This window comes from Anastrepha obliqua, chromosome 1, assembly GCF_027943255.1.
Source record: "Anastrepha obliqua isolate idAnaObli1 chromosome 1, idAnaObli1_1.0, whole genome shotgun sequence".
Classification (NCBI taxonomy): domain Eukaryota; kingdom Metazoa; phylum Arthropoda; class Insecta; order Diptera; family Tephritidae; genus Anastrepha; species Anastrepha obliqua.
Window position 1 is genome coordinate 134,767,060 of NC_072892.1, and position 24,089 is coordinate 134,791,148.

Genomic DNA, 24,089 nt, shown 5'->3' on the forward strand with positions numbered 1-24,089 from the left:
AGTGCCGGACCCTGTCCATATACTTATATACAAGTATATATATTTGCTTGAGCGTTTTCGTTTTGACATTTTGACCGCTAATAATAATTAAGTTGTGATATATATATATGTAATTAATAAAGTACATTAATATGCATATTTTATATGCTTCATTATTAACCTAAGCCTAACAGATTGCCAAAAATATTTCCTACCATCGCATTTTAGCATAAAAGAAAATCTATACCGTAAGTATACCAATTCAGAGTTTACTACAACAATGCTGAATTCGGTAGGTTTTGAGAAACTAAGTGCTAATCTCAAAAGCTTTCCGAATAAATAAAAAAAAATCACAAAGAAAAGTTATTAAAAACACACAAAATCAATTTGCACCACAAAAAAAAATCATTAAAAAAAAATTTACAAAAAAAAATTAAGATCTACAATTCATATAGATTTTTTATCCGCCCCAATGCATCATTTGGAGACATACGAATATCGAAATGATTTCTAAAGTCTAACTGTCGTTTGATAATTATAATTATACCTATAAAAATTCTTGTATGTATGTATGTGTGTATATATTATACTAAATATATGTATCGTTTTTCTTATGTATAAGAATCGTATTCGTATTTTGCAGAGTGAGTATTAATTTTACAAAGTATACAGTTACATATCATCAAATTACACATCCTTGAGCTGAATGGCTTAATCCAAAATATAATATAATATATATTTGCATGTACGCAGAGCTCAATAACTAAATGGAGTTGTGAGTGACGACGGGCAAGTTTGAATGGGTCGCACCAGTTTTTTGTAACATACTGTAGTATAACTGTTTATAATCGAGAAAATCACCTATACAATTGCTACATATACATACATACTATAAATACATTGTTTAATAGATTCACGAAGGTCAATATACATATAATTGTGTGTGTGGTTTCGATTATATGCAAGAATATAAACACGCCGATACATATGCAACACCTCAACACATACAAGTGATTACATGAAAAATATATATTCATCTATGGTTCATATAAATTTTATTATTACATAGTATGCATTTGCAGCTATTTTTGTTTGTTTGCCATTTTCCTTCCTGATAACAATGCGATCTCTGCATGCTTGTCCCTGCTTTAGCCTGCATATCTTCCTTTCCCCTACCTTTAGTAGTTGTCACCAGTGCTGGACACACCACATTTGGAGCGCAAAATTGCTGCGAGTCGCTGCGTCAACGGTTCCGTTGGTGATTCAGAGTCGCTGCACGATGTTGATGGCAGTTTGTTGCCTACCATTAAAATATAAATAAAAAAACCAATACACATACACATTAAAACACCGTAATGTAATATGCTTTAGTTCACCTACCATTGCTGACATCCAAGTCGGGTGATGACAGTTCTTTGGTGAATATCAAATTAACCGGCGCTATGTCGTCCTCTTCCTCGAGCAACAAACTCGAATAGGAGTGCGTTGTATTGTCGCTTCGACTGCGTCCACCGCCACCGCCACCGCTCGACGAGTTACGCGATGAGAGTGAATTGTTGCCGGTGCCAGCTGCAGCGCCAATCGAATTTGGATCATCGATTGGCAAATCATCACCGCTACTGCTAATGGCATCTTCCACATCATCGTCGTCATCATCGTCGTCATCGTCATCGTCATCTTCATCCACATCGTCATCGTCATCGTCATCATCGATTTCACCAACATCCTCATCATCCACCTCCTCAACTTCATCATCTACTGATTCACTCAAACTACCACCCGCGGAATCGCTACTGTCACTTTGACTGCTCACATTCAGCTCATGGCTGTTCGTTTCACCCAATGAATTGCAATTGTCCTCAGGCAATCCGTACTCATCAAGCCCATCGTCCATTAAACCAATCGGTTGGTCCTCAAAGGCCGCCTCATCACTTTCGCCTGCTGAAGGATCCGAGGATTGCAGTTCTAAAACTGGTTCGGGTGAAGAAGATTTATTATAATTTTCATCACTGTCGCTGGCTGCAGCACCTACGTGTGCGAGTGTGCATGTGTGTGTGTGTGTTTGTGAGGATAGTGGAAAGCAAAATTTAATTCGCAATTCAATAAACTTGACACCATTTCAAAATTATACTTGCCAAACTTACCTCGTAATTTTTCGATTATAAGCGGATAGAATTCTTTGGCTGTTGCGTTGTTTGGCTCGTATTGTAAAACTGTTGAATGGTTTGTGCGTTGTCCACCGTTCACCGTTCACCATTGACAGTTGCCAGTTTGTTAGTGGGAGAGAAGTAGAGATGTTGGTAAAAGTTTACGAGTTAATTAAAAGTTTTGATTTATAGGTGCGTCTTTCTTTTCTGAAATGCAAATATGACTTACTCAGTTTGCAGTATTTCAAGGCCTTTTTGTAATCTTTAAGCATCACTGCTGAGAGAAACTGTAAATGAACGGAGATTGAAATAGAAATGTAATGCATTATTTAAATGAAACTCAAATAATAATTAGGGAACAGCTTATTTTTTTTTAGTTAGGTGAATTATTTGGTTAGAATTTTCAAAAAATTGTTTTTTTTAATTTTATTTTATTAATGTACGTATATCTAAGAATACACACAGAAAATTTAATATCGTTCCGGTGAATATTTTCGAAGTTACACGCAAATTTGAAAAGGCGTTTCAGAGTGCTTGAAAGTATAAGACCGGAGCAGCAGCGCGTTTTTCTCAAAATGGTGTTTTCAAACTCGGTGACCAACATTACTCGCAAATGGCTAAACTGAATATATTTATAAGTAATAAGATTTTTTCTCACCATTTTGTTTTTTATAAACAATTTAAGGCCGAAATTTTGGTCAAAAATCGATTTGTTTTTTGAGAAACCGTCATTTTGTCAAAAAACAGTTATTTTGCTTATTCCTTCAATTAATTGCTAGATTTAACATTACTTTAACGAAATCTGCTTGGTTTTTTAATTTCAGAAGATTCAGCTCAGAGATATAGTGGTCGCCGCAAAATGTCTCTTTTGAGAGAAGCACCCGGAGATCAACTATATCTTCTTTTCAAATAAATATTTTTACTAATACTAAGTCCTAAAATACAGTTAAAAACAACATAATATGTATACAAATTTTTAGATCAATAAATTTAAAAGTTTTCTCAGAAATGTTTTCGGAAAAATCGTTTTTTTCGACTTTCTAACTGTATATAACCCCTTAATACAATTTATAAATTTTTCACTTTTTTCTACCCACTTGTTTTTTTTCTAACACCGTTTTGTCCTATTTCAAATTGTAGGTAAATCTTATTTGATTTAAAACTATAGCCCAGAAAAGATTTATTACACTTCCCATAAAAATTAAGGGAGCAGAAAAATTTCCTAAATTTCTTAGTTATTTTTGAAAAGCTGTATCTCGATGAAAAAAAGGTCGCACGGTGATCGTAGCAAGAATTCCAAAAAAGCGAATTGAAGCTAAATAATCAAGCTAATTGACTGAATGGCTAGTTTTGGTCAAAAAAAAGGAAAAAATTTCGAAAATTTTTGTGTCGCCCTTTAACTGACGATTACAAAATAACCGTTGAATAAAAAAAAAATTTCCTCAAAGATCTTAAAACTAGAAGTTTAAAGCTTCTAAATGATTTTTGTCGGAACTCCGTGCGACCATTTTTCACCGAGATACAGCTTTTCAAAAATCACTAAGAAATTTAGGAAATTTTACTGTTCCTTTAATTTTTGTGAGAAGTGTATATTTGTTAACAGGCGTGGGAGCCTCAAGGCTTTATATCCAAAGATTTGTTGTATGGATACAATTTCCGTGTAAATGTGACCACACTTGATACCTGTTTCTAAATGAATAGCAAAAGTAGGCGAACAGCTTGGGAGCTTAAAAAATTTCTTTGCGAATTACAGTTCTAATTTGTCAACCTTCTCAATTGCGCCGTTGTTTCTTTTTTATAGTAAAGTATGTTGTATAATTGGCGCGTACACCATTTCTGGGTAGCGTTTGGCTTGATGTTGTCACACAAATGGAGGGACCTACAGTTTCCAGCCGATTCCGAACGGCAGATATTTTTTATAAGGAGCTTTTTCATGGTAGAAATACACTCGGAGGTTTGCCATTTGACTGCCGAGTGGCGACCATATTAGAAAAAAACTTTTTCTTCATTCTGGTGTTGCACCGAGATTCGAACCTACGTTCTCTCTGAATTCCGAAAGGCAGTCACGCACCAATCATTCGGCTACGGCGGCCGCCTAGTAAAGCACTCATCTGTGTATAGGTATGAATAACCGACTGATTCGCACTTTTCAATGAGTGCTGCACAGTGAAATCAGTGAAATCATTAGCCCGCATTCTGGTTTTCGTCCGAATCAAGAATTTTATAACGTACATATTTTTTGCTATGAACGATATACGACATTTTCGATACCTACGAAAACAAGTATACGGCCTATTAATTTAATAAAATAAAATAAATCATATTTTCCTGTAATTTTTAGCACTACTTAGCCTCATTAGGGCATTTTGCTTTTTTCAAGTGTTTTGTCAATGAGTTCACAAATATTTCTCTCGTGCCAATTTAGATCACCCATTCATTACTACTGCGCATCATACTTTACATACATACATACATATTACTGAATGACTGTTTCTTTTGTAATTTGTATTGAATAGAATTTGTATTGAATTGAATTGAACAAAAAAAAAAAATGCTAACATTTTGGAGCCTTATACTCGTACATATATATATCTATATATATATATATATATATACATACATATGTATGTATATTGCAATCATTTTATTTGTGAACTCATTTTCTCATTTTTCATTATCCTCTTAAAATCTTGAATTGAAAGAATCAGCTCAACGACCTGTAATTTCCTGACTGCACATAATTTCGTATTCATGTCCTGTTTCGTATACATGTATGTGTATGTGTGCATGTATGTATGTATGTACACACTTATGTATTAATGACAAAGAAGCTGTTAAGTAGGATACGAAAGAAAATTGGAAATTGGCACGCATCAATTTTTATCATGACAAACATACACAAACATAACTATACGAAAAATGAGGTCTGACAACATGGAGAGGTTGCTTATGATATTCGTATAAGTGCGGCTGAACATATTATATATTATATTATATGTATGTGAGTGTGTTTAGAATTGTATTGACATAAGGATGCAGTGCACACTATGTTGGAACTGTGACAAAGGCGTGCGAAATACGGTCAAACGGATGGTATTGCATCTCTTCCTGATCCTTCAAATTCCCCTTTGCTTTTTGGTACATTGACCGTAACAATGGATGACATTCAAAAATCGTTACGAGGGATATTGACGACGAATATTGACAAATATGTTGGAAAACACCAAAAAAAATGAAGTAGTTTGTTAAGAAAAGTAGAGAGAGAGATTCTGGTGCAACGTTCGACTGTTTCATTAACAGCACTAGTTCTTGATGTATTTCACATGTCAAACGGTACAGAAATAATTTGAACAAATTATAGAAAAGTCTAAACGAATAAACTATTAAAAATAAATCTGTCAAACAGTTCTTTTTAGAACTATTATCGCCTAAAAAATGTCGGGAAAATCCAGAAGAGATCGAAATTTTTTTTATAAAAACTGTTCTGGGCAGATGGGGGTGTCCGGTTGGCGAAGAATGCCCCATATATATATACATATATATATATATATATATATATATATATACAAGGTGAAGTCCAAAATAAACAAGACTGAGCTTAAGTAGAAACGACAGGAGCTTTGTTCTGATAACTTCGAGTTTATTTATTCAAAATAGTCCCCTCTGGTCTCGATACACTGTTTTGCGCGATCTAAAAGCTTTTCGAAAGAGTGCTTCAAGTCATCGATCGGAATGTCCTTCAAGCTTTTTGGATGGCCTCTAGGGACACTAAACCTTTTCCTTTCATGGCCAAATACAATTTTCAGAATGGGTAGAAGTCACATATCAGGCGAATACGATGAGTGATTCTTGGCAAAAATGCGATTTCTATTCAAAAAATCAATCCCAAGAGGATGTGGATGAGATGGTAATTTTCATGCAATAAGCGTCGCGAATTCGACGAATGCGATGCAACAAACGCTTCAAAATGCCAAGATAGAAGAATTGCATTGACGGTTTGGCCCATTGGCACGAAGTCCTTGTCGACTGTTCTCTTGGAATCGTAAAAACAAATGAGTCGAGCCGATGAATTTTGGCTTATCCAAACGCGATTATTTGGGTGGTGGCTCATCTGGGGCATTCCATTCGGCACTTTGACGCTTAGTTTCAGGTTCATGTTGGAAACACCACGTTCATCACCAGTTACAATGTTGTAAAAGACGTTCTCGACTTTCTCGCCTCTTTAATGAGGTCTTTCGAATATTGAATACTGAGCAATATTTGGTCCTCAGTCAACTTGAGCAAAATGAAACGTGCACATACCTTTCATAAGCCCAAATAATCAGTTAAAATGCGATAAATCGATGTTTTGGAGATATTCAACTCCGATTCCATGAATTTCAACGATGGTTTCGGTTCATTTTTTATAAATTTACGATAAATTTCGATGGAGTTTTCGGTGATTACTGACTGTTCATTGACATTTATGCCTTCACAACCATCTCTGAAACGTGTAAACCACTCATGAACTCTGGCACAAGATAGGCAATCATCGTCATAAACTTTTTTCATCAATTCAAATGTTTCGGTAAACGTTTTACCGACTCCGATTCTTTGCTAGAAACTCATTTTTGTACTGATGACCCAAACATACTGACACTTTAGACGCAATAACTTCGCTTCCGGATGTAACCAAGCTTTCATTGGAAGTCAGCTAGGGATGTAACTTTCAACGCACTAACTAATAAAAAAGATGGCGCAATCAAAAACATTTTTATGACGCCAGTCTTGTTCATTTTGGTCTTCACTTTGTATATCCCAACGAGCTATAGCTTGCAACATCAGAGAGACCGACCAACATCAGAGACCGAAATTTAGTCTTAATACCACACACAAAAGGTTGGGGAGGTTTTTTTCGATCCCAATAAAATTATGTCGGATCTAAATAGGTAGACATAAGAAAACGTAGGCTATGCTCTTTCATTTATATCCCTACACAGGTTTATACTGTTCTCGGTATCTATAATGCGATCTCAAAGACCTTGACAACTCAATTTATTTCTCAAGCTACGTAAACACTCTGTCATTAATTTTTCTCTAAGCTTTTGTTACAAGGTTATTTTCATTGGTTCGAAATCTCAGGCATGAAACACCAAATTATACAAAAGTGTTTTCTAATAGCGGTCGCACCTCGGCGGGAAGTGGCAAACCTGCGATTGTATTTATGTGTAGGTATATATGGTATGTACAGCTGTGCTCACAATAATAGTAACGCGACATATTGCAAGGAGTTGATGATTTATTTATTTCTTATTGAACTTCTTTTATTTTTTACAATATAAAAACACAGCTCATACTATAAAAAAACCATTAACTTAAAAGGTTTCAAACTTTGTATAAACATAAACTTAGAAAAAAGTCAACGAGTCTTGAATTCTCGTATAATAAAATGCAAGTATAAAGTGGCGTTGATTCCTTTCGATCAATCGTTATAGGAAGAAATTGCATAGCAGCGTCAAATAAAATATAACCAAAAATCATACCAAATCTTGAGCCATTTCAAACTTATACAGTAATATACCATATTAATAGGGATACACATTTGCATGGAATCCGATCAGTATGGAGCTGTTAGACGACCTTGACTACGCCGATGTCATCACAGTCTTATCACGGAATGGCGGATACATGCAGAGCAAACGTAATGACCTAAGCTCCCAAGCCAAAAACGTTGGACTGCGAATCAATGTCAAGAAAACTAAGTCCAAGGAAATCAACACCTTGTTACAAATCCGTCCTACTATATGGCTGTGAAACATGGTTGGGTTCTGTATCTGCAACGCGGAAGCTCCAGACATTTGTGAACCGATGTCTAGGACAATTCTACATATCTGGTGGCCCGACAATTGGATTTCAAACGGATAACTCTAAAATCGAAGCAGAGAAAAACCAATTGACATTGAAATACGGAGCGCAAATGGAATTGGATAGGCTACACGATGCGCAAGCCAGCACCCGACATAAGTATCTAGAATTGCAGTGGACTGGAACCCACAAGGATCGCGCTCTAAGGGATCTTGGCGACGAGGCCTTAATGAAGAATTTTTATAACTTGACGAATCTTCCTTATGGACCCAAGTTAAGACGAAAGCGAGAAGTAGACAACATTGGAAAGCATTTGTTTCCTCACTATGCGTCCAAAGACAGCGCGATAGCAACTAATGTACCCATATTTTTAATAAAAAGAAAAAAAAATTCTTTGAAAAGTTTTAGACTTTTTTTTAAATTTTATACAAAGTTTGAAGCTTTAATTTATAGGGTTTTTGTTGTAGTATGAACTATATTTTTTGTAAAAAAATCAACAAAATCAAATAAAAATAAATAAATAGGCTAAACTGTGCAATTTGTCGTGCTGCTGTTATTTGAACATAGGTGTAGGTATAAACATAAGCACTGCAGCTGATCTATGTACATATGCAGTTATTTGTTGTTGGGAACTTTATTTTGCCTTTATCTCATATCTTGCAAATAGCAAAGTGGTAGAGGGCAATTGGCAGCAAACCACTATATATTCGCTACAGTGAATAGACTTGGCAATCAGTGGAGAAAATTGTGATGCTGCAGACATTACACCCCCCTCTTCACTACCCCTCTTTTTAACTACGTTCTACTCGCACTTACATACCTCAGCAAGAAACTCGGTCGGTGCTGATATGCTTTCGTCGGCATCCGTGTACTCCGATAAACTCTGGCTTAGATCCTCATTGGACACGGATGTGGGTAGTGTGGCTGACACGATGCCGGTGCCGGCGGCATTGGCGTTAGCGTTGACGTTGACGTTGGCGTTAGCGTTGGCAACCGCTGCTGTCATTGTCACAGTCGAGGCCGCCACATTCATGATGTTAATGTTGTTGATATTATTTGTATTTGTGTTGCTTATGATGTTAGCAGTGCTGTTGTTGCTGTTATTACTATTGCTCATACTAATATTTCCTGCCAGTATAATATTGTTGCCGTTACTGATGATGTTGTTGCTTGCTGATGTTAGTGTTGTTGTCACACTGTTGACTTTGGATGCGTATACGCCATTACAATTCGTTTCATCCATGTAGAGCAGCTAGGCGTTTGCAAGTGTGTGTGTGTATGTGGAACAGGAAATTGGCAATGGCATTGAGTAAGCGGATTATTGCAATTAGAAATGAAAATAAATAGAAAAAAGTATTTGCAATAAGTAAGGTAATAAATATTGATTTTTTAATCTTTTATCGGGCGGTAGTGGATGCTAGCGGCGGATTTGATATACAGAATAAGCGTTTTCAAGAGAGACAATTTAAAAAAGTAAAGCATAAAAATTGCTTGCTAGCAAGAAAATATTATTCAGCTAAGCTTTATATATATATTCACATTAGCTTCTATATTTAATAGTCGACGGTGAATTTGCTTTCAGCTCTTTGCAGCTGCAATGAATGTGCAAATACTTATGTACTTATGTGTATATTCATGTATTTGAAACTCTATTTTATGCATCACCAAAGGGCCTTTGGGGTCCGTTGCGGCACTTTCTCTCTTTTTTAGCATTGAATGAAACTGGTACCCAAAACGCTAATGAAAAACTAAAACAAACCTAACTAGCCTAGCCGGAGGGCCCTCAAACTGAGAACTAATGAAATTAAAATTGTGCAAGTTCAGCGTTCAACGTCAATGCGATACATATTTGCCATTTGTAATATATTATTCAGCTAAGCTTTATATATAGATTCACATTAGCTTCTATATTTAATAGTCGACGCATCCAAAGGCGCACTGTTTTTCGTGATGATTTACTTATTGTAGTTTTCGCTTTAAAGTGAGAATTCGTTGTCTTCTCTGTACCAGTTCATACAATTTATGTAATTGTGATGCATATAGCAGAAAATATCTTAAACTTTGCTACTACTTTTTCAATTTATCTCCCGTGAAAACGGCTATTATTGACGAATATTATTATCTCTTCGTGTTTTTGATTTTGGTGAATTTTTTCCGCTTTACCTAGCGGACATTTTCTATGCTACTTACATTCGACATTTTGTTTTCCGATAGTGTTCTGCGACTCTCTGTCAGCTGCAGTCAAACCCTTCACAGTAAAAACTTTAAAATAATAGTGAAATTCTCCTTTGCTCTTACGACAGCTTTCCTAACCGCTTAGCACTTTGATAAGTTTTTGAAGGATGTTTGGAGTCTTTGAAAAAAGTTTGTATATGTACATATGTATATTGTGGTTGCTTTGCTGTTTGCGATTTCGGTTTAGGTGCGTTTTTTGCATTTATTGCATTTTTGGACAGAAACGAGTTTCATTTGGTAGATTGTCTGAAAAGAAAGGCATTTAAAATTAAAAATCTTTGTTTAAGCTCATGAATTATGTACACAAAACTTTAATAAATCTCAAAAAATTATCATAAAAATTGAAACGTTTTCTTAGAAGCGAATTTTACGAGGAATTTTAGAGAGCTTCCGAATATGCATTTAAGTGAAATAAAGTGCGGGTTTGAAGTCGCTTAATGGTAGAAAAATCTCAACATCGTTTGCAAAAAGAATTCTTAAAAAATCAACGGGACTTTTAAGCTACTTCAGATCTACACTTTCTTCTTCTTCTTAATTGGCGCGATAACCGCTTACGCGATTTTGGCCGAGTTTAACAAAGCCCGCCAGTCGTTTCTTTCTCGTGCTAACCGGCACCAGTTGAACACACCAAGTGAAGCCAAGTCCTTCTCCACGTGTCCTTTCCAACGCAAAGGGGGCTTTCCTCTTCCTCTGCTACCACCAGCTGGTACCGCATCAAATACTTTCAGAGCCGGAGCGTTTGTATCCTTTCGGACAACATGACCCACCGTAGCCGCTGGATCTTTATTCGCTGCGCTATGTCTATGTCGCCGTAAAGCTCATACAGCTCATCGTTCCATCGCCTGCGATATTCGCTGTTGCCAATGTGCAAAGGTCCAAAAATCTTACGCAGAATCTTTCTCTCGAACACTCCAAGCGTCGCTTCATCGGATGTTGTCATCGTCCAAGCTTCTGCGCCATACGTTAGGACGGAGAACGAAGTCTTTTACAACCTCGAAATCATACTACTCAATTGTCTACTGAGCTCAAAGTATCTCTTGTTGGCAAGAGAGATTCTCCGTTGTATTTGAAGGCTGACATTATTATTGGTGTTAATGCTGGTTTCTAAATAAACGAAGTCTTTTACACCCTCGAAATCATAACTGTTAACAGTGACGTGGGTGCCGATACACGAGTGCGCCGACTGCTTGTTTGATGACAGGAGGTACTTCGTTTTGTCTTCGCTTTCCTTCTTTATACAGTTTGGAAAAGGCAGAACTAAGGTCGATGATGTCATATCATCGGCATACGCCAACAATTGTAAATAAATTGTGCCTGAGCGATTAAGTTCTGCGGCTCGCACGATCTTTTCCAGCATCAGTTTAAACAAGTCACACGACAGCAAGTGGCCCTGTCTGAAACCTCGTTTGGTATCAAACGGCTCTGACGGGGCTGCTGGTATTGAGCAACGTCATCTTGCATAGCCGTATTAGTTTTGAGGGGATACCAAAGTCAGACATCGCGGTATAGAGGCAACTACTTTTCGTGCCTATAGCCATATTGATAAAATTCAATCAATTGATTGTTGGGCTTGAGCTTTTCTTGCTAGGACCTTATATGCGATATTTAGAAAACTAATCCCGCGGTAATTGGAACAGATTGCAGAATCACCCTTCTTGTGGATTGGGTACAGCACACTTAAATTCCAATCGGCAGACATGCTTTCCTTCGACCATACTTTGCATAGAAGCTGATGCATGCACCTTACCAGCTCCTCGCCGTCATGTTTGAAAAGCTCAGCTGGCAGTTTCAGTAGCGTAAAAATGCATAAGAGTTTAAAAAAAGAGCGAACAACTTTCTCATAACAGGACGCGTATACTTTTTCCCCCGCCAAAAACATTTCAATCCCCTTACAAGCAAAGAGTGAAAAATTGTTTCAGGAAAGCGTGATTTGGTTTTCTTTATACTACAGCGATCTCAAAGGCGTTGAATTGCTTACAAATCTTCAAAGACACAATCAAGATATTGAAATTAAAGGAGAAACTCACCAAACCTATGTGAATACTTTGCGTAACAAAACTTTTTTCAACATTTCTCGTATTAAAACTGATTAAAACTTAAGATCATTAATAATTTATTATTTATCTTTTTACAGTTTCCTCGCAAGCGGACAAATTTTACACTTCCTTAAGTGTCCACTTAGGAGAGAGTAGACTGTATACAGTGAAACCTGTGTGGACACCTCTATTAGCCCGACATCTCCCTTGAGCGGACATTTATACGAAATCTTATTTATCAGAAGAAGTTACCCTCTTTTGAGCGAACGGGCAACAGCTGACTGACAGTGAGTGTTCGCCCAAGAGAGGTTTCACTGCATAGATGTTGCTTCAGAAATGGAGAATCCTATTGTTTTATGCCGTAGAAAGCCATGCGAAAGCTTGTCGAGGAACACCTGCATTTTCTCATGGAACTGGTAGTGCTGCTAAATGTAAATTTAAGCAGCCCAACGACCGAATCTTTCACACACTGCGCTCGATAGAACTTAATATTTGTTCAGAAGACTAATTTTGTGGTCGTCTTAACCGAGTAAGTTTGTGCGTGACTGTTACTTGATTCTTCCCGGACTCGATGTCCGGGACATATGAACATGATACATCAAACGATAGAGAAATGTGTGCAGGCGACTACTACATTCATTTATCCCTTTGTAGAACAGCATCAAGGTGAGCCATACCAAACAAAGGTTCTGCGTGCCCTTCATGACTTAGGGGTGTAGGTACGTGTTTTATATTTCTTTATGTGTATATTACACATACACACATGCATACATGTGACGTGCTCAGTCACCATTCTATAATTATGGCACTCTAAAGCTCTCCTAAATATAAAGTTTGGCCAACATTTTGTTTCGCTTCTCACCGAATAAAAACGCTACGCCTTCTCACATGACGGTGTATTTGTTTTCAGCTCTTTGCAGCTGCAATGAATGTGCAAATACTTATGTACTTATGTGTGTATGCATGTATTTGAAATTCTATTTTATGCATCACCAAAGGGCCTTTGGGGTCCGTTGCGGCACTTTCTCTTTTTGTAGCATTCAATGAAACTGGTATCCAAAACGCTAATGGAAAACTAAAACAAAGCTAACTAGCCTAGCCGGAGGTCCCTCAAACTGAGAACTAATGAAATTAAAATTGTGCAAGTTCAGCGTTCAGCGTTCAACGTCAATGCGATACATATTTGCCATTTGTATTTCATGGTTCACTGAGTTTCAAAGGTTTCGTCGACCATTTGCGCAAATCCAATTAATGATAAGCATTTTTTGCTCGCATTGCGAATAGGCTAGTAAAGAGACGTGAGAGGCCAGTTTGACGGGTGAGTGAGTGAATAGAATTTACTAACAATCGATTGCGAAAGGGTATTAGCAAAAGGATAAGTAGCTCAGAGTCAAGTGTTCTCAAGGTGAGAGGTAGACGGACCGGAAAAGACTATCCTAGCAACAATTGGCCCAACGACGCGTGAACTTACAGAAGTAGAAATGTATGTGGCACTTTTTATTACATACTTATAGACAAACAATTGAACGCTTCGGTTAGCTACAAACAATTCAAAATGGAAAGTCAAGACGTGGAAGGAATTTAAAGTAATATTTTTAAACTTGTAATACTATAAATGTGAAAATATACTCGCATTCAAAATAATAAGAGCGGGACGAATTACCAAGTCTTAACTAATTTCTGTGTACAAAATTTATAATATATTTATATTTAATTAGGTATTTAATTGTTTTTTAATTATAATTTGTTTTTTTTTATTTCATATTTTTATATTATGTATTTCATATTTTTTATTTTCTATTTTATTTATTTTGTTATTTTTTATACTTCGTTTTTTTGTTTTAATTTTATTTATTCTTTTTATTGTAGTTTTTAATATTTCAAATTTTTATATTTTATTTATTTTTTATATTTTAAATATTTTTATACAATATATTTGTGTTATTTAGGTTTTTTTATTTTCATAATTTTTTATTTTTATTTTATTTATTCATTTTTTATGTATCATTTTTTTCATGTTTTTATTTTATCTATTTTTTGATTTTTTATATTTTATCGTTCATATTTTTCTTAATTTTAAATTTTAAATTTATTTATTTTTTTTTGTATTTTATGTATTTATATTTTATTCTTTTTTAGTATTTCTTATATTGAAAATTTTTTTATATTCTTGTTTCATTTATTTTTTTTATTTCAAATTTTTTATTTTTTTTTTTATTTTTATTTTATTATTTATTTTTGTGTATTATTATTTAATTTATAATTTTAGTTCATTTATATTTTATATTTTATATTTTATATTTCATATTTTGTTTATGTTTTATATTTCATATTTTTTTGTGTTTTTGTATTTCATATTTAACATTTTCAATTTTTTTATATTTGGTAATTTTTCGTTTATTTATTTTTTATTTCATGTTTCTTTATTTTAATTTTTTTTATATTTCGTATTTTTTTATAGGTTTATTTTATTTTTTTATATTATTTGATTTATATTTTTTTATTTTGTTATATTTGTTTATATTTTTTTTAATATTTCGTATTTTTTTATATTTTTTAATTTTTATTTTATTTATTTATTTTAATTTTTTATAATTCATATTTTTTAATTTTATTTGAATTATATTTAAAACTGTAAATGAAAAAAAATTCTAATTAAATTAAATTACAGCTTAAAAAGATCACTCTTGCATTTAAATCTAATGAAGAGAAGATTTCAGGGCTATTGAAAATTCGTTGATTCTTAATATTTTTTTTGTTTGAAACTGCAGGTCTAATTTTTTGCTCCTTTTGAGGTTATGCAAGAATATGGGGTCTATTTCTTGTCAACTCTTCTTAACATTTAAAAACTTTTTCTATATTTTAAAAAGTCTGAGGAAACCACAACGACCTTTTTGAAAAAGAAGCCTCTTTTCTTTTTTATAACCTCAAAAACTGTTTTTCGGCCTTTTTTTTAAAGAAATTCGCGTAACATAAGTTTTAAATACAAGGATGGATTTTTAAAACTCTTTTTTTTCAGAACAGTTTATTGTACAGAACCATAACAAATTTATTTAAAAATACAGAAACAGTAAATTTGTTACGCATACACAATTCTTTAAGGAATTCAGTAAAAATTTGGTATTTTCTTTTCTTTAATTAGGCATTTTAATGCTTTTTCATATCCAAAACTAGGCAACCCTGCAGCTGCGAGAGAAGATTTGACTGCTCGACAGAGAAGAACAAACTTGCGCGGAAATGTCATAAGAAAATAAAGCAGGCCGCAGACGGGAAACTAATCGAAACAATCGGTTGAAACTCATTTTGCCACACAGAATTTTTTTTTAATTTGCGTAATTCATCACGCTCCTATTATTTTGCACTCTATGTAAATTCCACTTGCGCCTTAGATACTACCGTTGCTGTACACTCTACTATGCAAGCCACCGGACTCGGGCACAATTTGCTTTCCAGCTAAGCAGTACTCGACCTCAAATCGTTTGGGATATTCATTGCCAAGTTAGTGTTTGTAGTCAGTTATTCGCGCATTTTGCAGTCTCACTCATATCTACAAACATTCCTACACACACTGAATATAAAAGTATCACTTCCTTTCAGTTGAAGCGACTGGCTAACCCATTTTGGCTTTGTACATTTCAACAGTATTTAAAAATTTATGACTAGGATTTTCTAGGGTTTGTTGAAAAGTGCTGGTAAATTATTATATTGGGTGCCATTTATTTCAAAGCACATTCCGGCCATGCCACACTTTATACATTTTTAATCACTCAAGCTCACAAAAAAAAAAAACACAAATGAAGTATAACAAAATGAGGTATGAGAAAAGTTGGATTTGCCATTTTGAAGGACATTTTTGGTGTAGTTCCAGTTAATGTTAATTTATATTACTAAAAAAAATTTATTACGATTACTCTGGTATAATAAGTTCTTGAAGTTGTGCATAGAGAATGCAAAATTGTCGGCATTAAATCACAAAAGCGAAAATATACGCAGATACATACATTTGCTCATTTGTGTAATAAAATAGGACGTACAGAAATTTTTATGTTGTAAAAGTAAAAATATAAATAATGAAGAGCTAAAAGGTGAAAAGTACATACGAGGGCGTTTCAATAAGTATCCGTGTTCGATGATAGAGTTTCTGAGGGATGTTGGTGTTAACATCGTGTGCTGCTATATATCAAACGACAACAAAACAAATTTCAGACTGATTGATAGGTTAGTTTGGATTTGGCAGCTATTCGAGTAAGACGTGTTTCGTAATTTTCGCTAAGATGGAAGAAGAGTGGTATAGTTCGGTGATAAAAGCGAGCAGATAAAAGCAAAGTTGGATGCTGTCTATGGGGAGGCTTCGCCATCTTTGCCCACAGTTAGATATTGGTTCAACGAATTTAAACGTGGGCGAATATCCGTTTTTGATGAGGAGTGACCAGGACGCCCGGCAGACGAGGTTACCACGGAAATCACTTAAAAAGTCTAAGACATGTTTGTTGCTGATCGACGTGTGAAAGTGCGCCAAGTAAGAAAGGCCATAGCTGTGTCGGCCGGAACGGCAATTAATATTTTAAATTGTCGCACCGATGGGTGCCGCGATTGCTCACATCGGACAACAAACGGATGCGGCTGTTAACTTGGTGTTTGGAGCAATTTAAGCGAGATCCGAAGGAATTTTTGCGTTCAGTTCTCACCGTTGGTAAAACCTGGGTTCATCATTACACATCAGAAACTAAGCAACAAGCAAAACAATGGATTTCTCCTAGTGAATCTGCTCCAAAGAAGACGAAGACAGTCCCATCGGCCGGAAAGATCGTAGCGACGATTTTTTGGAAGAACGATAACTGGACAATACTATCGTTAGTATTGGACCGCTTTCACAAAAAATTGAAGGAGACACGGCCGCATTTGGCATAAAGAAGGTGCTGTTTCATCACGATATCGCACCAGCACATTCATCCGGAGTTGTTGCCGGCAAACTGCATGAATTGCCTTATCAATTCATCCGGTCAGAGTCCCTGCGACGCTTTCTTGTTCTCTAACATTAGGAATTGGCTCGTCGGAAAAAAATGTAGTTCAAACGAGAGTTTGATATTTTGGAGAGTTTGACAAATCCTATTTTTCGGAGTGCCTAAAAAATGGCCCGAGCGTTGGGAGAAGTGTATCTTTCTAAAACTGGACTATGGTGAAAAATACAATTTTTGATTTTAAATGCTCTTCATTTCTAACACGGGTACTTATTGAACCCTTCTGGTACGCCACCGTGACCAAATTGAAAGATTTTTTAGGTTATAAATTTGAATTTTTTATTTTCTTCTGAATCTACATACGCATACATATTTTAGGTTTGGAACACTTGCAGTCTGCCTAAAGAAAGCGTGATCACCTAGCTTACAAACTATTTGACCAATTCGATTCTAACAAACTTCTAATATTAGTTTGTGGAAAAAGAAATCCATTAAAAAAAGAGAAAATTCGGTACAATGTACAGTTAATGTACAGTTTTTTTTGATAATTGCGAAAATGCAAGTTTAATTTTAAACAAAATTTAATGAAACTTCAGGATTTTTTTACACAACATTAACTTATTATAAATCTATAAACTCATTCAATAAAATTTCCATTAGATTGCATGTCCGATTCAAATGCTTCTTATTCATATTGACCATAACGATATTAAGTGCAGCCTTCAGAGAAGAAATGGTGTTATGGTGATGCTTATAGGTTTCACGCTCAACTGCGCCCCATACGTAGTATTTCAGGAGATTGAGGCGGCCATAAGTTCGATGTTCTAAGGCGCTTCAGGGTCTTTAAGTTTGTTTCGAAGGCTTTTCTCGTGTTTGCTCCGACATAAACTGTCTTCTGCGCATAACGTAGGTTTTATACCGGAGATTTTCAAGTGCAATAGAGTTCCTCAGTTAGGTCAAATTGTGGCTAAGGGGGAAGCTCTCAAGATTTCGGAAGACCCTAAGTACTTGGGACCAACTATGGATAGGACATTGACTTGGAAGTCAAACATCTTAGGAAGAGTTAGAAAAGCTAGACTAGCTTTTTCTGTATGTAAGAGAGCTTTATGTAAGGCCTGAGGAATTACACCTAAGGTTGCTCATTGGCTTTATACTTCAGTTGTCAGGCCCATTATTTTAAAGGGTGGTTAAGTTTCAAGGGCCGGTATTGATTTTGAATAAAATATATTTTTTTATTTATTGTCATTTCTCTCTTTTATGATAATATTGGTATGGCTCAATTACGTATGGAACAAAATATTGGTCAAATGGTCGCCGCGGACTCAGCGGCACACCTCCATCCGATGGTCCAAAAATTCGATGACGCTCAGGCATAATTCAGGTTCTATGCCGTTAATGTGCTGAATTATCTCATCCTTTAGTTCTTGAATTGTTGCTGGCTTATCGACGTACACCTTTTCTTTCAAATAACTCCAAAGAAAGAAGTCCAACAGTGTCAGATCTTGGCGGCCAATTGACATCGCCGCGACGTGAGATTATTCGGCCATCAAATCTTTCGCGCAAAAGAGCTATTGTTCCGTTAGCTGTGTGACAAGTGGGACCGTCCTATTGAAACCACATATCGTCCACATACATATCTTCCAATTCGGGCCATAAAAAGTTCGTTATCATCTCACGATAGCGAACACTATTCACCGAAAATTGGCCATTCACTGTTGCCATTTCCTGCCACCATTCTGACCATTGACGACGCTTGAAATAGTCAAAAGGCTTTAGTTCTTGAGTCAATTGCACCTTGTAAGCGTGTAAATGCAAGTCTTGGGTACGACGACGAGTTGAGGCGGACGGCTCTTCAACCACACTACGAGCTGTACGAGCATGCACTGGTGTTTTCACATCTCCTACAGGCCCGATTTGCTCAAACTTTTGCGCAATTTTTCTGATTGTTCGCACATTTGGACGATTAAATTGACCGAAAAAGTCACGAAGTGCGCGATATGCATTTTGATTTGAACGCCCGTTTTCATAATAAACCTGAATAACTTTAACGCGTTGCTCGATTGTGTATCTTTCCATGGCTAAAATTGAGTTAGTCTGAAATTGAAAAACGTCAAATGAAATGCAGAAAAAACTTGACGTTTAGGTGTGGTTCACATTCTACATCGGGCCTTGAAATTTAACCACCCTTTATATGGGAATGGCCTGATGGTGTGCTTTGCAGAAAAATACCTATTCTAATTTATTGAGTAAGGTGCAGAGATCAGCGGAGCTTTTTATCAGTGAATACTTTAAACTATCGTATTACTGTAGTGTATTCATGAAGCCTTAAGATGGTTAGAGATAAACAGAATACAGGTGTATACCTATTAAATGAGAGTTTCAGCTATTAGTCCATAGATATCGCTAGGAGTATTTTTAAATCTTCCCAAATATCTTGTTTTTTCGTCTGTCATCTGTCAACAATATTCAGTTCATTGTTTGTTACGTTTCATAGAACAATGCATTTTTGTCGCTCTTAAAAATGTCGAATTTCGTGCCTTCAAACTACGATTTGCGGACATCGAAAAACCACTTGTGAAATGCTGTCTTTTTTGCATCGAATCGTAATGGGTGATGAAAACTTGGTGTATTTCTCCAATCCCAAGCGTAAACGATCGTATGGCCCGCCCGGCCATAAGCCAAAAACAACGGCCAAACCAACGCAAGGCAATGTTGTGTGTTTTCTGGGATCAGCGTGGTATGATTTGCTACGAGCTATTAAAACCAGGTGAAACAGTTGACGGTGCACGCTACCAACGACAATTGGCCGATTTGAACAGCGCTATACACCGAAAACGCCCAGAATATGCCTATCAGCCCAAGGTTTCAAGCCCGGGCACTACCGAACGGTAGTCACGCTCTAAGCCTTCTGGCTACAGCGGCTACGTCTACTTTGTAAAAATAATCTACAAAAATGCATCTAAAATTTAACCGCAACTTCGCCAACACTGTGTTATGAATATCGCGTTGTTTCCCTTACAATGCAGCTAATTTAAATGCAAATCAATTCAATTTCTTTTTTTGTTTTATTCTTCGTGGCAAGAGGAATAAAGCAAGTAAGAAAATAATAGCCGCAAAATAGAAAAGTATTTTTACTAAGCTTTCTAAAATTCCATGCGGAAGTATTTCCGCATTGTTTCCAAGTAATTTATTGCACTGAATTAAAAAAAAACAAAACAACTTACAAGTTCTTTTATTATCACCGCGCAGATTGGACCAGCGATGAAAAAAACAAAACGAACAGCTACGTAGGAAGAAATAATGCAATTTTTATGGGTATCCATTTACGTAAATAGTACAAAAACATTCGAACAAACTCAGAAATCTATACACATACATACTCATGTCTCTACAGACATGTAAATACAGACAAATGTCAATGCAAATAGTGATTTATTATAAGAAATTTTGCAAAAGCGCAATAATGAGCTTTTTGATCCTTGAATGTCACAACTACAAGCGCGATTCTATTTGTAGCTGAGTGCACTTTTTGTTCGCAAATATCACATAAGAAAATTACGGAAATGACCTGCTTTTTGATTTTGCTAGTTTGCAAATTTTATGGTATTTAGTTTTTATAAACTGTTTCGGGCAAAGGGCTATAACGGCTGGGCATTGCGGAGAGCTCTTCAACTCTGTTGCATTTTCCTGTACAACCAGCCTTATTTCGTTAACAATGCACTCGGCGCATTTTACTGGCTTTCAAGTTTTTGTTGTAGGCCTATCAGCGCAGACCAGTGATTAACAGAGTACAACTACTTGGTCTAGACCAACTGACAAGTCATTTCTTAAGATGACTGGGAGCTATTTATCACTGAGGCAATTTTCTCTGATGGAGGATGGTTCCATATGTAGAAGACCACGCAAGTGGGGAAAGTTATTGATCGCCATTCACTTGGGAGTGGCCAGGACGATTCTTCTGCATATGGTTCAAGCTCACAACGTCCGGGATTAGCCCACGCATCCTCTGGGTAGCTTCCGAACCCCCGTTCGGGAGCGAGCTAACGTGAGAAGGCGAAGCATTCCAGGATAGCTAGTTGCGCGCTGGGTTTGGGACCCGCCACTTAAACCCCAGCGAAAAGCGTACATCAACTACGCAAAGAATGTTCGACATCGAAAAGCTGTAATCACAACAGACAGCCAGAAGATTCGCCACCCGATTCTCACTCCTACTCTCAGAGAGTACTGCCCAACAAATCGGCATGCATGGAGCAACATTTCTCGTTCTCTACGTACCGCCGCCGAAGAAGAAATCGGATTCCGTCGATCCCGAAAAAACAATTGGTATGACGAGAAATGTCATGCTGCCGCCGAAAAAAAAAGATGCTGCCTATAGAGCCACGCTGCGATCGGGCGCAACGCGAGTCATGTGGGATCGCTGCCGAGAGCTAAGAAAGGAAGATAGACGTATTATCCGACAGAAGAAACGAGAGGCCGAAATACGTGAGTGCGAGGAGCTTGAGATGCTGGCCAATAGGAACAACGCCCGAAAATTCTACCAGAAAGTTCGGCGGCTTACAGAAGGTTTCAAGACCGAGGCGTTTTCCTGTAAGAACAAAGACGGCGATCTGGTGACTGACATCCAGAGCATTCTTAAATTATGGAGGGAACACTTCTCGAACCTATTAAATAGTGACAGCTGCGCATGTCACAGAGAATGTGAAGATCCCGATACCCCAATCGTTGACGACGGAATTGTCATAAGCAGAGAGATCCTGCAATCTGTGCCAATTACCGCGGGACTAGTCTTCTAAATATCGCCTATAAGATTGTAGCGAGTGTATTGTGTGAAAGGCTAAAGCCCACCGTCAACCCACTGATTGGACCTTATCAGTGTGGCTTTAGACCTGGAAAGTTTACCATCGACCAAATATTTACAATACGCCAAATCTTGGAAAAGATCCAGGAAAGGAGAATCGACACACACCATCTTTTCGTTGGCTTCAAAGCTGCATTCGACAGTACGGAAAGGAGTTACTTGTATGCCGCGATGTCTGAATTTGGTATCCCCACAAAACTAATACGGCTATGCAAGATGACATTGCTCAACACCACCAGCGCCGTCAGAATTGGGAAGGACCTCTCCGAGCCGTTTGATACCAAATGAGGTTTCAGACAGGGTGACTAGCTGTCGTGTGGCTTCTTTAACCTGATGTTGGAGAGCATCGTACGAGCGCAGAATTTAATCACTCAGGCACAATATTTTATAAGAGCGTACAATTGTTGGCGTATGCCGATGATATCGATATCATCGGTCTTAACAACGGCGCTGTTAGTTCTGCCTTCTCCAAACTGGATAAAGAGGCAAAGCGAATGGGTTTGGTGGTGAACGAGGACAAAACGAAGTACCTCCTGTCTTCAAACAACAGTCGGCGCCCTCGCGTATCGGCACCCACGTCACTGTAGGCAGTTGTAACTTCGAGGTTGTAAAAGACTTCGTTTATTTAGGAAACAGCATTAACACCGATAACAATGTTAGCCTTGAAATCCAACGTAGAATCTCTCTTGCCAACAAGTGCTACTATGGACTAAGTAGCCAACTGAGCAGTAAATTTCTCTCTCGACGAACAAAACTAACACTCTACAAGACTCTCATCATGCCCGTCCTAACGTATGGCACAGAAGCTTGGATGATCAAAACATCCGATAAGGCGTCGCTTGGAGTGTTTGAGAGAAAGTGCGTAAGATTTTTGGACCTTTGCACGTTAGCGACGGCAAATATCGGAGGCGATGAAACGATGGGCTGTATGAGCTTTACGACGACATAGACATAGCGCAGCGAATAAAGATACAGTATGTCCTCCGAATGGATACAAACGCTCCGGCTCTAAAAGTGTTCGATGCGGTACCAGCTTGTAGTGGCAGAGGAATGGGAAGGCCTTCTCTGTGTTGGAAAGAACAGGTGGGGAAAGACTTGGCTTCTCTTGGTATGTCCAATTGGCGCCGGTTAGCATAAGAAAGAAACGACTGGCGCGCTTTGTTAAACTCGGCCAAAATCGCGTAAGCGGTTATCGCGCCAATTAAGAAGAAGAAGAATTTGTTCTGATGCGGCGAACCAAGGCACGATAACTTCAAACTTACTTACGAAACTATATACCAGTTATTCAGAGATGCGGTTAAACAGAAGCTGCTGACTTTCGAGAGGAAAGTTCTGTGAAAAATTTTTGCGCGATATGTGTATGGATTACCCACCTCAGCAAATACTCTTCGGTAAATGCCATAGACAGAGAAGAAGGCGCTGCCCGCCGCTTAGATGGATCGACGGTGTAGAAGAAGGCAGAGGCATATTGGGATCTCGGGCATGGAGGCACGAAATCGAGACAATCGGAGGCATATGCTACAGCTGGTCAGGGTTGTCCAGTCAACACTGATGATGTTGATATACCAGTGACACATGCCAGCTCCTTGAGATAGTAATTTTTTCGGTATGCAATGAGGTCTCTAGAGTCTGATGAGGTTTAGTCTCACTTCAAATACAAAACTCGCTAAAGGTTGGGTCTCGAGCTCAAGATCGTTCGCTTTGGAGAAGCATTTTGAAGGATGCTTTCACGCATCCCGCATTGCAACACTGTGAAAGAAGAAGACGAGAATTACAAATTCAATGTCAGTATCTCAAAATTCAAAATGGCGGGAAATGAAAATCTCAGAGTGTTCAGTTCGATGATCTTAGCTCAACTGTTTGATTTTGCGTCCACCATTTTTGAATCCGCGATCCCAGGAAAGTGGTCGTTGCTATATTTACCTTAATTTTATTAACGATACGATGGATAGATAGATAGATTTCTTCGCGGTTTGCACTACGACCCTCATGGTCTTTTGTGCCCTCTGCTCATCGCAGTACCTCATCC

The 24,089-nt window shown here is 37.1% G+C and overlaps 1 protein-coding gene across 2 annotated transcripts in view; it reads right to left on the reverse strand.

Annotated features, from left to right (window-relative positions):
* Positions 1–710: 710 nt before the first annotated feature.
* The window catches only part of LOC129236219 (probable serine/threonine-protein kinase ifkA), a 73,413-nt gene continuing 50,034 nt past the window's right edge, over positions 711–24,089 (reverse strand). Inside the window, exons 2-7 of one of the 2 annotated variants that reach the window (XM_054870470.1) lie at positions 10,161–10,451; positions 8,791–9,173; positions 2,356–2,413; positions 2,124–2,192; positions 1,360–2,007; positions 711–1,279 (exon numbers count right to left, since the gene is read on the reverse strand). In XM_054870470.1, coding sequence (XP_054726445.1) covers positions 1,158–1,279; positions 1,360–2,007; positions 2,124–2,192; positions 2,356–2,413; positions 8,791–9,087 — 1,194 coding nt within the window. In that variant the 5' untranslated portion in view covers positions 9,088–9,173; positions 10,161–10,451 and the 3' untranslated portion in view covers positions 711–1,157. Of the gene's footprint in view, positions 1,280–1,359; positions 2,008–2,123; positions 2,193–2,355; positions 2,414–8,790; positions 9,223–10,160; positions 10,452–24,089 lie in introns of both variants that reach the window. The other variant, XM_054870469.1, reaches the window with a different exon arrangement.